The 14,567-nt window shown below is 41.2% G+C and overlaps 1 protein-coding gene across 5 annotated transcripts; it reads left to right on the top strand.

Annotated features, from left to right (window-relative positions):
• Positions 1-410: 410 nt before the first annotated feature.
• Positions 411-12,499, top strand: Aptx (aprataxin). 5 transcript variants are annotated; one of them, XM_047525596.1, is made up of 8 exons: positions 411-488; positions 2,286-2,422; positions 4,283-4,329; positions 4,559-4,645; positions 5,477-5,536; positions 6,320-6,546; positions 6,826-6,929; positions 7,709-12,499. In XM_047525596.1, the coding sequence occupies exons 2-8, from the start codon at positions 2,290-2,292 to the stop codon at positions 7,861-7,863; spliced, it is 813 nt and encodes a 270-aa protein (XP_047381552.1). In that variant the 5' UTR covers positions 411-488; positions 2,286-2,289; the 3' UTR covers positions 7,864-12,499. The 5 variants fall into 5 exon arrangements, with proteins under 5 accessions (XP_047381552.1, XP_047381549.1, XP_047381551.1 ...); XM_047525593.1 differs by having other exon boundaries at positions 4,559-4,861; positions 7,709-12,496; XM_047525594.1 differs by lacking the exon at positions 411-488 and adding an exon at positions 510-871 and having other exon boundaries at positions 4,559-4,861; positions 7,709-12,496.
• Positions 12,500-14,567: the final 2,068 nt, after the last annotated feature.

The following is a 14,567-nucleotide window of genomic DNA, read 5'->3' on the forward strand; positions in this document are numbered from 1 at the left end:
TTTTCTCTCCCACTAGCCCCTCTCAAAGAGAGACAGCCGATTGTAGTTTAGAAAGGGGGCGGCAATGCTCCAGCAGGTTCTGCCTTCAGCTTGAGTGATGGCCCTAAATGTAGTGAGCTTCTTCTTACAAAGGGAGTGTCAAGACGCTGCACGTCTGCGGAGAAAAGCCACAGAGGACACTGCTGCTTTAAGTCTTTCCTAATTCAGAGTCAGAGGCAGTGACAACGAGTGGCCCTCAGGTAGGGAGACGCTGAGAGAACTCTCCCCACCAGGATAACTGCCAGGAAGCGCGCTTGGAATAGTGAGGGGTCAACTGGGGCGGGCGCTTTTCGATCCGGGCACTGGGCGAGACCGTTCCAGTCAATTTTCAGAGAGGAACCAGAGGCGCCTTTGGGGCTTGGCAGCCGTCTCGTGACGTCATCCCGCGGCGCCGGAAGCGGAGAAGCACGGGTGGAGTAGCGTGAACGTGTCGGTCTCATCTTCTCGCGGTAAGGCAGTGGTCGGCCTACCTGTCCTTCTGGCCGTGTGGGCTGAAGTGGGGCGTCGGCGTTAGGCCGGGGCTGCTGCTCTCCTTGAGCGACGTGGCCTGAACGACGCTCTCAGGCATTCTTTCTTGGCAGATGTGTCTTCATCCTCGCCTGCTCTCGTGGGCGTGTCTTAGCGTGCGTTCACGGTGGTCTCCGCCCCTCTTCGCCACACCCGGACCCACCTTGGTCGCTATTCAAGCCGAAAAAAATTAGCCCAAGGACCCAAGGCCACAACCTGTCGAGAAAGGTTCTTTCTGCCAGAAACACTTCGCATCGCAGGGTCCTCAACGGGCCTTGTAGGAAGCATGACTTAAACAGAAGCAAGCGTTTTCCCGTACAGACGAGTGAGCAGATCAGCAAAGCAGGGATATTTGAAAATCCATCCCATTTGGAGTTAATGCGACCCGGGTTTGGAGCCTTTTGAGAGTTCGACTTATGTTGGGAATTTAGTAGAACACTTGAGGATACAATACAAATTGTGTCCTTTGACCTTAGTTGCACAGTCGTAGCTTTTGGATGGTCTGTCGACATATCTGCAGTTTCCTACTTTAGTCCAACCTTCACTACTAACAGAAATGGAAAGTGTTGAGTTAAAATAATTTGCTACACAGTGTTACACAGTGAGTAGGTGGTCCAGCCAAGATTTGAATTCAAGCAGTCTAACCTTAAAGGCTTGGATGTTCGTCACTATTCCATACCGATTTCCTTCAGGTGTTCAATAAATTCCCAAACACCAAACTCTGTTGTTACCTATTATTTTATGGAGTAAATTACAGTCATCTGATAGGCTTTCCCTCAAATTAATTAATTTCCTTTCTTTTTTAACCTTCTAGTGAACCTCCTATATTCTAAGCAAGTGGTCTACCACTGAGCTATATCCCAACCCCCTTTTAAAAATTTCATCCTTTTCAAAAGAACATCAGCCCCTCCACTGTACAGGAGTATATTACACAAAGGCTTTCTTTTTACACCTTAGAAATTATAGATTTGCTTATTTGTATGACAAAAATTGTTTTAACAGCAGTATGTTATTTCAATTAAGAAAGGAAAACCTAATAGACATAAAGACACCTAAGAACTGTATCTTTGTTCTTGTGTCTGTAGTTCTCTGATAGGCAAACTCCTTCACTTATTTTAAAACCCTGATGTGTATCCCTTCCTTATGAAACCTTTTAAAATACCCTCCTCAAGAGTCTGTGCTGGGGATATAGCTCAGTTGGTGGAGTGCCTGCCTTGCAAGCACAAGGCCTTAGGTTCAATCCCCAGCATCACAAAAATAAATAAATAAATAAATAAAAGAGTCAGTTCTCTCCCTGGGCTAATGCCATATTTGGTTACTCTTTTCTTATAGTGCTTACCACATTGTATTACCATAATTGGTATATGAATTTATCCCACTGCACTTCGGGCTCCTCAAGTACATAAACAATGTCTTCTTCATCACAAGGGACTCTGAGCATGTAGCCTTAATGCCCAACACATAAAGTGTATCAATAAATGTGCAACAAATGTTTGATTGCATGATTCAGGCAGGGAGGTAAATACCTGTATTATCTCATTGAATCCTCATAGGAGCCTGATTGAGTCTTGTTATTATCACAGATTTATACATGAGGAAATTGAGGCTAGGGAGGTGAAGTCACCTGCCTTAAGACCAACAGCTGATAACTCACATGAATGGTGGTGCTGGGGTGTGGCCCTGGAGGACTTGTGCTAGTGCATCTGTTTTTCCAGTGATTTTCTTGTTTTGTCTCTCAGAGTAATGATGCGGGTGTGCTGGTTGGTGAGACAAGACATCCGGCACCAGCGAATCAAACTTCCACATTTGGAAGCAGTTGTGATTGGGCGTGGCCCAGAGACCAAGATCACTGATAAGAAATGTTCTCGACAGCAAGGTACCTGGTCATAGAAATATGAAGATTACTGTGTTTGGTTCCAGAAAATAGTGATCACCAAAGATGCATATTTCCTGGGTGCTTTTGCTGGAAATCCTATTGTCTACCAGAAACTCAAGAACTGATCTCTTCTTTAGACAATACCAGGGCCCCATTGTTTTGATTGCACATTCCCAATGTGGTAACGTTCTAGGCAGGGTGAGTTGAGGGTTCAGTACGGGCAGGATTCATGCTCTTATCATGGGATGATGGAATTGAGTCCTGTACACTGCTTTGTCCAGGGAGATTACATACTGGGCAACGAGGCAGATAAATTCTGGAGTCTCCAGACCGCTACCATGTCTGAGAAGCAGTGGGTTATGTCATTCCTTACATATGCCTCTCACAGAGGGCAATGTCTTTATAAGACTATATGGCATCCAACTCTTACCTTTCATTGGGTTTATTTATTCATATTCCATATTTTTCCTTGGTGCATTATAATTACATATAATGGGATTCATTGTTACATATTTCTGCGTGCCCATGTATAACAATGTAATTGGGCCAGTATCATTCCCCAGTATTTCTCCTTTTCATGAGGTTTAATGAAATGAAAGTCCTTGCTCTCAGGAAAAAGCCTTACTAGGTACCCTCACTTTTTCCTGTAAACTTTGGACAGGACCAAGAGACAGAAGCAGTCACTGTCTCTCCCTGTCCTCCTCATAGCAGCAACTCTAGGTCATGTGTGTCTATCAGCTGGCCCTCTGCCTGTCTTTTCCTAGTGAGCAGCTGTGGTGTCTCTTGCCCCCAGATACTTAGTTTATTTACCTGAATGAGAGTGCTAAATGTTACCTTTTCCTACACTTACTCAGACTGTTCCATCCCTGCAGTTCTTTTTCTAAAATATTATTTCTTTTCCTTCCAACCAAGGTCAACTGGGCTTTCTGTTTTACCTCTTTCTCTCTTGAAGGTATCTGATAATTTTTTTTTTCTTTTTCTTTTGGTACCAGGGATTGAACCCAGGGTCACTTAAACAGAGTCACATTCTCAGCTTTTTTTTCTTTTTCTTCCAATGTTTTATTTTGAGACTGGATCTTGCTAAGTCCTTAGGGCTTACTAAGTTGCCAAGGTTGGTCTCAGACTTGCAATCCTCCTGCCTCACCTCCTGAGTCCTTGGGATTACAGGTGTGTGCCACCATGCCTGACTATCTGATAGTTTTTTGTTCGTATTTAAAATTTTTTTTGTGGTGCTGAGAATTGAATCCAGAGCTCAAGCATGCTGAACCAGTGCTCTTGCCACAGAGCTATGCCCTCAGCCTTTGATAGTTATTTTTTCTATTTTTTTTTTGGTACTGGGGATTGAACCCAGGGGCACTTTGCCCCCTTTTTAAAATTTTTTTAAAAGATATTTATGTTTTATTTTTGAGACAGAGTTTTGCTAAGATGCTAAGGGCCTCACTAAGTTGCTGAGGCCAGCTTTGAACTTGGGATCTTCCTGCTTCAGCCTCCCCAGTTACGGATTACAGGCATGTGTCACTGCGCCCAGTGATAGTTGCTTTTTTAAAATAATGGCAGAAGCCTAACTTAATTTTAAACCAAGAACTTGGACTTTGTTGGTGGAGTCTGTGATCTTGAGCTGGCCAGGGGTTCTATCATAGGGAATCTTGTAGGGATTCATTGAAGCTTTCTCATAGGATATTAGCAGTAGTTAAGGCAATATGTATACTAATGGATATTCTATGGAAGGATTTGGAATCCTAGCCACCTAGGATGCCTTGTGTAATAAGGCATTCATTGCCTTATTGTGCTTTACGGAGAATGGGAGCAAGTGCCTGGTTTGTGTTGCATTTGTGTTTAACTTTTTCCAATCTTTTTCAGTACAGTTGAAAGCAGAGTGTAACAAGGGATATGTCAAGGTAAAGCAGGTATGTGTGTGTGTAATTTGCATTTCCATTTTATACTTGGTTTGCCTATGCTGTTGCCTTTAGAGTGTCTGTGCCAACTAGCAAAGGCTTCTCTGATGTGTGGAAGTGATAGAATAATAAACATTAAGCTAGTGACTGGCACATAGTAAGTGGTCAGTAAAGCAGCAGCTATATTACTAGTGGTGGTGTTGCTATTATTATAATTATTTTCTGATTATTTATTCCCTAGGTTGGGGTCAATCCCACCAGCATTGACTCAGTCATAATTGGAAAGGACCAAGAGATGAAGCTGCAGCCTGGCCAGGTTCTCCACATGGTGAATGAACTTTATCCATATATTATAGAGTTTGAGGAAGAGACAAAGAACCCTGGCTTAGAAACACACAGGAAGAGAAAGAGGTCAGGCAATAGTGATTCTGTAGAAAGGGATGCTGTCCGGGAAACTGAACCTGGGACAGGGCTGGAACCTGGGAGCAGCTCCAACCAATGCTCTGTGGCCCCCCAAAAGGGGAAAGATGCATCTAACAAAAAGGTGAGGGTAGTGTGATTGATAGATGATGTGGAGATTAAATGAGATATAATGACTGCTTAATTGTTTTGTACACTGTAAAGCCAAGACATGTATGAGGGGTAATTAACCATAATGAAGGTTGTTAACCATGATGAAAGAGTCATTTGTTTGTGGCATGAGAATCATTTGGGTGAGTGTCCCTTTATGTGCTTGTCTCTTGAATTCCTGAGGTAAATTACTTGAAGGAAGGAAGTATGATAATAGTGTACTTAACATTGAACAACTGAAATGGGTCATTTGTATATCTGTAGAAAGCATTGGAACACTTTTCAAAGATCATGTAGTTCATAGGCTGATATCGATGTGAAATTTTGGTCAGGCTGTAGTTGGAGTGTGAGAGGGCAAAGATGTAATTCATGCTCTGGTATTTCTGGCTTCCATCTTGAAATCCAGTTCTGAATATAGGAAGACAACAGAGATGGGCCTTTGGCCCAAGGGGAAAAAATTGAAGTAAAGGAAGTCTAGTTTAATTCTCAAAATCTAACCTTCAAAATTTGGTTGGACTTTTCTGTCACATAGTAATAACTAATGGTGAATTATTTGTATTGGCAATTTACATTGTTCTTTTTTGTTTAGGAATCACTGGGCCATTGGAGTCAAGGCTTGAAGGTTTCTATGCAGGACCCCAAAATGCAGGTCAGAATAAAATTTTGGAACTTAAGTACATTTCATGTTGTACATGACCACTCTGCAGAGGCCATATATACAAATGAAATGAAAGGTTATCAGTCCTTCCAAGTGAGATTTATTTTGCTATTCTATGAGAACAAGTGCTTTTTCCCATTGGCAACAAAGTTGCAAGGTTCTTTGGAAAGAAGTAAGTTCTTTAAAAGAATATGCCTTCTGCCTTGTCTCTTAAATTTTTTGGTATTGTTAAGAGAAGTCATATAACTTTAGCATGGTTCCTTAATGTATAGTGACTATAGTACTGTCTGCACTGGGATTAAGTCAGCCATAATCCCTGAGGAACCTTTGAGGTCTGCTTCCTTTCTATGCTGATTGGCAAGGGACCAGGTCTGTTAGGGCTCCACAGAACCCATGCATGTGTACCACACTGTCTGCTGTGTTAGAGTAGATGCATTTGAATTGATATCTGCTGAAATTTTAATATCAGATCCTTGGAAACTATTTTGTGCCATCCATCTTCTGTGTGTTCTGTATAGTATGGTGATTGAAAACACACAGACTCTGGAGTCCACTTCATTTGAGTTGAAATCCTAGATTTCCCACTTATTGGCTACGTGACTTGTAAGACACTCTCAACCTCCTAAGTCTCAGTTCTCTTACTTCTTTTTTTTTTCCTCACCTCCCTTTTGCACAATATAGTTTTAGGAATTAAGTGACTTAATGAATATGACAGTACCTTGAGCACAGAAGATTCTCAGATGTCTGTTTCCTGCTCTTGTACCCCTCTGCCAGGTTTACAAAGATGAGCAGGTGGTGGTGATTAAGGATAAATATCCTAAGGCCTGTCATCACTGGCTGGTCTTACCATGGGCCTCCATTTCTAGCCTGAAGGATGTGACCAGGGAACACTTGGAACTCCTCAAGCATATGCACACTGTTGGGGAAAAGGTGATTGCAGATTTTGCTGGATCTGGCAAACTCCGCTTCCGATTGGGCTACCATGCCATTCCCAGCATGAGGTATGCTTTTTTTTTTTTTTTTTTTCTTTTGGTACCAAGGAATTGAACCCAGGAGCACTTAACCACTGAGCCACATCCCCAGCCCTTTTTAATATTTTATTAGAGACAGGGTCTCACTGAGTTGCTTAGGGCCTCACTAAGTTGCTGAGGCTGGTTTTGAACTCACAATCCTCCTGCCTCAGCCACCTGAGCCACTGGGATTACAGGCATGCACCACTGTGCCTGGCAAGCAATTGTTTTTAATGAGTTTAATGATGAATTTTTTTTTCTTTTGACTAGCCATGTACACCTTCATGTAATCAGTCAAGATTTTGATTCTCCTTGCCTTAAAAACAAAAAACATTGGAATTCTTTCAATACAGAATACTTCCTAGAATCAGAAGGTAAACAGTATTCTTTGGTTTTGACATTGGTTTCATTTTTTCAAGCGTTCACTTGAATCAGTTATTTTGCTAAATAAAAACCTGGCCTCAAAAACCCATGTACAACTTTATGTTCTCTGTAAAAAGAGCACTATTGAAAGAAACTGGAATATTTGGATTGTAATATGATTGTCATTTTTCTGTGAGCAGCCTTTTTGAGAAAACTAGTAAGCTGTCTGTCACAGTCAAAAGTGTTTTGTTGTGACAACAGGAGAATTATTGGAGTCCATGGATGAGAAAGCTCTGAACAGTTGTGTCTTCTGCCATCAGGGTGATGGGCAGGAGCTTGGGGACTGCCTCATGTTAGGAGTGGTTAATGTATACAGGAAGGTGTATATATTTGGAGGAAGCATTGCTTGGTATATGTTCTGTAGAACTTCAGTATTGAGAAAGTATTTATGGTGACAGCTACGATTAACCAAGGACCAACCAGGGATTAAGGTCTGTAATAAGCCCTTGACATAGGAACATGGAGCATGTTCTAAAGGAGTGTATTTTTTTTTTTTTTTTTGAAGGAGTGTATTGTCTCAAAGATTGCTGATTTAGAATCTGATCAAGAATCTGATCATCAGGCCCATTAACCAACTGTGTAACCTCAAGTTTACTAGCTTTAGAATATCTGACATACTGACTGGAGTTATGTGTGTGTGGTTTTTTTGTTTGTTTGTTTGTTATTTACATACTAATTACATTGGCCTTCCAGAGAGGCTTGGATCTGAACTTTTCTTCCTTGATTGCAGCTGTGATCAAGGTGGTACAAGAGTCTGGCAGAGTGACTGTTCGAGATGGGATGTCTGAGCTCTTGAAGCTGCCCCTTCGTTGTCATGAGTGCCAGCAGCTGCTGCCTACCATTCCTCAGCTGAAAGAGCATCTCAGGAAGCACTGGACAAAATGATTCTGCAGATCCTGAACTTCCGCCACAAGTGTGACTGATGGGAATGAACCTGCTAGCACCTCTTCTTGGTTGCTTGTGAAGATTTTCTCATTTCCCAAATTAAAACATGCAGTTTTTTACAAAACTTATTTTATTCTTGAGCCACAATGTAGGGTGGCTCAAAATAGTTCAGGAATTATTAGGTAGAAATAGTTCAGGAATTAGGAATGTATTCTCTGATGAAGTTGCTGGGACATGCTTGATTGCCATTTCCAGGACCAGCAGAGGGGCTGGTCATGTATTTTTGTTCCTTACATTTATCTTCTCTCCCTGGAGGCATGTGGTACCTTTTTGTCAAAGCAGCTTGCTTATCCTGAAGGCTCTGAGGGGTCAAGTTCTCTGACCTTAATCTGTACTATACTACTCTTCTTTCCTCTTTCATTGAAAGTACTTAGTTTGTTCTGTCTCTTCTACTCCTGCCCACCCAAGGTCACCTAAATGCTCCCTCTCGGGAAGTCTGTCTCATCAGTTCTTCACCGAACAGTGAGGCTAGATGAGGGAGTAGAAGGTGGAGTTTTCCTCTAGTCACAGGGTTCCTGGCTGGTAAGGAAACACTTAGCCACATTCATTGCACTTTAGCAGTCAGGTCTTTTTACTGGACTTCTTGGATCTATCCATTTGTTTGAGCATCTCTCCCAAGTAGTTGAAAATTATTGAAAGTTCTGCTGACCATCAGCAGCTTTACTTTTCCTCAAGAGCAAATTTGGATGGAACAGTTGTATCAAGTTGGTTTTTATCAGAACTAAAAGTAAAGGGAAAGCTAAAAGTTGGTTTTGATTGGATTGTTGACATATTTGGAGATGACTTTTTACTTTTTTTTGGTGGTGCTGGGGATTGAACCTAGGGCTTTGTGCATCCTAGGCAAGCACTCTACCAACTGAGCTGTATCCTTAGCCCTCCCAACTATTACTTTTGAGTTGTGAAAAAAAAGAACACTGTTAACAAAAGCTTCTCTGTAGAGAGAAAACTTCAGTCTATTGAGAACACATTTAATCTCAGTTTTTGTCACAAATGAACAGCATGCCACAGGTTGCTTATTGAGCATGGTTTCAGTAGTAATTAGTGATTACAGAGCTACCATTTTCCAATTCCTATGTGTTCAATATTATAAGAAGCACTTTATTCAAATTATCTCATTTAATTTTCAGTGTACATAACTCTCTAAAGTAGGTATTATTGTTATGCCCCTTTATGGATGGGGAACTAATATTCTGTAAAGAGTTCTGGGTTCCAAAGTTGGTCTTGGTTTTGATGCCTCAAACTCGTTATTTCTCATCAGTTTGACAGTATAATTGCAGGACTAGCCATAGGACCCAGGACCCTTGGATTTATATTGATCAAAAGCTCCCCTTGGCATTTTTCTGATTTCCCTGAGGCCAGCCAGTTTTTTTCAAGCCCTTTTTGTCCATTTTTCATCTATCATCTCTGTCCTCAGTTCCTTCTGCACTCTAGGAATGTAATCCTTACCTTGTCAGCCCATCTGCCCATTGTTCCTTCTGTCTGTCTTGACAGCTTGCCTGATTATCGGCTTTCTTGCAGTGGTTGTCCACTTACCCTGTGTTCTTTCAAGTTCTTCCCCATCTGCAGAAGGGATGTGACTTCATATCTTCCCCTTTGCTGTCATCAGGTACCAGACACTGAAACTCTTCAAAATCCTAGGTAGATTAGTTAAGAACAGATCTGGATTCAGACTTAGGTGTTAATTCTGACTCTGCTACTCAGAACTGAAGGATCTTGGTCAATTTATTTCTCCACTTCATTATTCACATGTGTAAATGGGCACATTAGGGCACAATAGGATTAAATAAAATAGTCCATGTAGGGCTCAGTAGAGTATGTAGTGTGTAGATGACCCTAGATATGGTAACTGAAAGCCTCTGGTATTATCTTGGTGGAGGTTTGAAAGAGGGGTTCACCTGATCTAACCCTTTCTCTGTATTGGTACTTTAGGGCTCTTAGAAATTTCTAAAGATTTTAGCCTCCTGAGGTCAGAATTACTGGTTTCCCTTTAAAAAATGTAAATACCTTGGTTCTACCCCAGAACTACTGAATCATAATCCCAATGGTCTAGGAATATGTATTTTAAAAAATTGAAGGTTTTCTTCATTCTATTAAGGTTTGAGATCCACAGTATAAATCACCTTGCTTCAAAGCATCTTGCATTTCTAAAACTTCTAGATTTGACTGTGCTCTTCTAGGACAGATAGCACCAAATTTTAGTTGGCTGCCTGAGCCAGTTGCAGGCCTTCCTCCTTTCTGCAGGGTCAAGGGTTATTTTAGATTCAGGGAGACACTGGGCATTAGGTGAAGGAGAATGTCTGTCTATACGGACTGACTTTTCTTTTCTGTCAGGGCTAGGGTAAGTCCCTGGTCCCAGGCTTTTGGGATCCAGGTCTGGAGTTGATGACTGTTCCCCTAAATCTCTTCCCTTTTCATGCCCAGAGGTCAGTCCAGTGGCTTGGTCTAGGACATGTAACAAATTCTGCCAGCCTTAGGGTCAAGAGTATAAGCATTTTTCTTTCTCTGGTTCTGTCTCTTGAGATCCAGATACAAATGGTTCTTTCAGGGAGCAGAGTAGACTTGAGATGGTTATAAAGATCTCTGCAATTTGAGAGACATTTTCTAGAGCTTGGCATCTGGTATTTAGTCACATACACTGAATGTGGCTGGATAGCAGACTTAGGGCTCGTCTGTCAGAGTTAGCCTGTTACCCTCTGCTCCTAACAACTCCAACTTGGAGACTTTCAGAGAAAATTGAAGATTCTACTAAATACTAAATTAAAAAAAATGTGAAAACCATGAAGCCATGTGTATATATACCATTTCATGTATGTCATCAAGGAGTTCATTAAGTCATTGAAGAGTCCATAGATTCTAGGGGTCTGTGGAACTCTGTTTAAGAATCTTTATTCTAGAGAAAAGGATCATCACTATACATCTGGGATGTTTAGAAAGGGCCTGGGGTCACTATAGGGGATTAGGGAAAGACCTCACCTCCAGGACATTTTGGGGATGCTCTTTGATCTCAGTGCTCTCTCTTCAGCTCTTTGGTGCATGGACATCCTGCGGGCCTCTGGTTGGAGGTGGAGTTCAAGCCTAGAGACTGCAGATTCCAGTTTAGCCTCCATACTTGGGCAACAGTTTTGGGACATGGGGAAATCCTCAGTGGTTCTGAGATGTTCAAGAACTCTGCTATCAGACTCTATAAGCTATATAAGGACATTCAGTCTACTTTACTAGGATAAATATCTAGGGGAAAAGAGTACCAGTAATCTGAACAGATAGATCAGCTGCCTTGTGACTGTCCAAGGACAGTGGGAGTTGCAATTCTTGGGTACAGTATGTTAACAGTACAAGCTGTATTGAAGACACAGCTTGTAGCAGTGTGTACTGCTAGCTCAAGGCAGAGATTTTATGAAGGCCCCAGCCAATGCTCTTGAGAATTATAGAACATTTAACCAGACTTCAGATAAAGTTTCTCTGGTATGCCTTTTAAAAAAATATACTGTAAGAGCAATTTATTTCCACCAAATTAACAATGCTATGTAGTTTAGACTACCAGTATTAAGATCAAAATGAATATTTGATTAGAAATTGCATCTCAGGAGAGACTATCAGACAGTGAAATATGTGATGAAATGAAGGAAAATTTGGAAGAGTGGGGTGACCACTTTCAAATCCTTTGTTCAGTCAGACTTGACCTTGAAAAATTCATCCTTTAGAAAAACAAAGTGTGAATAATGACTTGGAGAGACCAGAAAAAGGATGTGAGATATTGAGTATAAATGTCCTATGACCCCACTCTCCTAGTTGGGCTATTTTTTAGCCCTAGAAGAAAGAAAGAAAAAAAAGACCTTTTCTACACCTATTTAACCCAGATTTATCATAGCATTACAATTAGGCGGCGTCTTCTGAGGGTGTAGGGAGTACTCGTGTGAAAATGTAAACCAAAAGCAAATAAATCATATTCGTGGTGCCAAATTCTAGTATTTCCTCCATAAGGGGCTATCCTTTTATCTTGGTCCCATCATAGCCAGGCAAGGCAGCAGTTTTATTAAAATAAAGCAGTTGAATATGGAGGGTTACCTCAATCTAGCCAAAAAGACAAATGTATAGTCTAGCTCCGTTGTTACTGTAAGAGAAGGTAGATGGTGTTGGGACTCAGAAACTGAGAAAGCGAGTTTCTTATCAGAGAGCATGAAAGAGCTTGAACAGAGTATAGAGAATGGCTCTCAGTCCATTAGACTAAAATGGAGAAATCCAATATCTATATCTTACAATATTCATTTCTTAGCAAACAAACTACCACCAGGGAATGGTTTTGGGTTTTAGATTCCAATGATTAGAATTCTGGTGCAAATCAGGATGGAGTTGATAGATGAGCATTATGTAGGTAATTGTAAGTGACTTGTTAAATTAGTGACATACCCAAATGCACGAGAACTTAACCTCAGGGAAAGGAATGGCCAGGGTGTGGGGGAGTGGGAATGGAGTTTAGATATCTAGGCTTCTACTCAACTCCTTTGGCCTATTCTATTTTTGTTTGTGATGCTGTGGATTGAATCCAGGGCCTTGGGCATACTAGGCAAGTGCTGTACTACTGAGTTACATGCCTAACCCCTTTTTACTTTATTTTAAATAATATAAAATATAATATTTTTTATATTATTTAAAAATTTTTGAGACTCACTGAGTTGCCCAGGCTAGATTTGAACTTGAAATTCTCCTGCCTCAACCTCCTAAATAGCTGGGATGACAGGTGTGTACCATCACACCTGGCTCCATTTCTTTTTCCTCTCCTTTTTTATTTTTTGTCATTAAAGAGCAGGTGAGGTCCTATTCCATTTTGTAGATTTATTTTTATACTGTTTCAACTTCCTCAAAATTATTTTTCTTTCTTTTTTTGTGGTACTGGGGATTGAACATAGGGCCTTGCATGTGCTACCTCCTGAGCTCCACCTCAGGTCAACTTCCTCAGTTTTTAGAAAACAGCTAGTACTTGAAGGCTTAGGGGACTCTTTCAGCAATTTAAACCAGATCTTGGCCTTTTTGAAGTTTTCCTCTTGACTCTTCCCAGATGCTATCAAGGTGCTGATGCCTTATTGAAGAATAAGCATTGGTTCACTGCTAAGTCTCACTCACTTCTAGTATCATAATATTTTCATCTAAAGGAACAGTAGAAAAAAAATCTTGGGCTTACATTTGAGGTTCAGCTCTGTTACATGTTAGCTGTGTAACAATGGGCAAGTCATGTTTCTCTGTCTTGAATTTCCTCGTCTCTGAAATGGAGCCAAAATCTGTACCTTCAGGCTGACTCTGAAAATTAAACGAGCATAAGCATGAGTCTCCTAGTCTGAAACCCCATCCATCTGTGAAGCCACAATGTGTATTCCTTTAATAAGCCCTCTTTCCTTCTAGCCCTACGTTCTTATATTTAAAACCGAGGCCTTGGCCTAGATTTTATTTGAGGCCACTGCTAGTTTTAAGATTCAAGTTTTTATTCTTTATTCTTGGTTACCTCCTATTGCTCTCTCCTAAAGGTCTTCTTTTTTTCTAAGACCGGAATTGACAGATGAGCTTTCTAAACCTCAAGAAATTGTTTGCATCCATACTTCAAACTGTAGGTAATTTTTTAAAGAAAGACCCACCTGTCCCACTTCATGGTGACTGAACCCATGGTGAGAAATGAAGGGCATACTGAATCTCTCTGAGGTCTATGAATATTTTTGCTATACCCAGGAGAGAGGGAAACCTGTTCTCCTGACCCTTTCCTACCAAAGGGCAAAAATGAACAATTCTTCTGTTTAGGTCACAGTAATTAGTCTTCAGCTTTGGCGGATGGCATACTCTGGCCATCTGGAGTAATAGGACTACCTTGAAGTGTGAGGTAGAGGACCATGTGATTGATGACCCTACTAGAATTATAAAGAGCAGAGAGAAGCAACTTGCAGAATAATAACTTTACAACTTACTTGGAGTGCACACATCATCTGGACATTCTGATAGCTCTCCTGGTCCCATGCTGGTGTCATCAGATCCAAGAAAAAAGGAGACAAATAGTCCTGTTCTTCAAGTGGAAAGCTGACACAATCCATTGCTTCCAATCTCAACTGTTTAACATTGATTGGAAGATAAAAAAGTATCATTCATTCACATTAAATAGCTAGTTACTGCCCAAAGGCCTTTTGTAGAAATTTCTCCAATAACTGTAGGAGGTACCTTTAGAATGCTGTTTGGAGTTGCCAGGAGCATGAGGCACCTCCACATCCCAGTCACAGACTACCAGCCTTTGTTGCTCTTTCCTCAGCTGCATTCTGGAAGTAGGAGGTCAGGCCCACAGCAGAAGAGAGGGCTTCCAGGGATGTCTGAAGAGTAGGTTGAGCATCTGGATTCTCACCTACTACTGACAGCATTTCCATTATCATAAGCACCCTCTAGCTTACAGATACATTGGTCAGTGACTAGGGACTGGAAACTTACTATTGCTTTCATCAACCCATGAAGGGAAAATTATTCATAACAGAGCAAAAGGAGGAAAGCGGTCAAATCCTAAAATGCATTTCTTTCAGCTGGCTATGCATTAGGGAAGAGACCCAAGATTTTGTTAAAAGGTTCCAGTAGGTACACCTATCTGAGTTGCCCCCCCACCGAAGGTGATAGCCCAT

Source organism: Sciurus carolinensis, chromosome 14, assembly GCF_902686445.1.
Source record: "Sciurus carolinensis chromosome 14, mSciCar1.2, whole genome shotgun sequence".
NCBI classification, from domain to species: Eukaryota; Metazoa; Chordata; class Mammalia; order Rodentia; family Sciuridae; genus Sciurus; species Sciurus carolinensis.

Excerpts from the sequence above, each read along its gene's own strand:
- Aptx (XM_047525593.1), top strand. The coding sequence starts at position 2,290 with ATGATGCGGGTGTGCTGGTTGGTGAGACAAGACATCCGGCACCAGCGA. Across the intron at positions 2,423-4,282 it reads GAAATGTTCTCGACAGCAAG|TACAGTTGAAAGCAGAGTGT; the intron begins GTACCTGGTCAT and ends AATCTTTTTCAG. Across the intron at positions 4,330-4,558 it reads GATATGTCAAGGTAAAGCAG|GTTGGGGTCAATCCCACCAG; the intron begins GTATGTGTGTGT and ends TTTATTCCCTAG.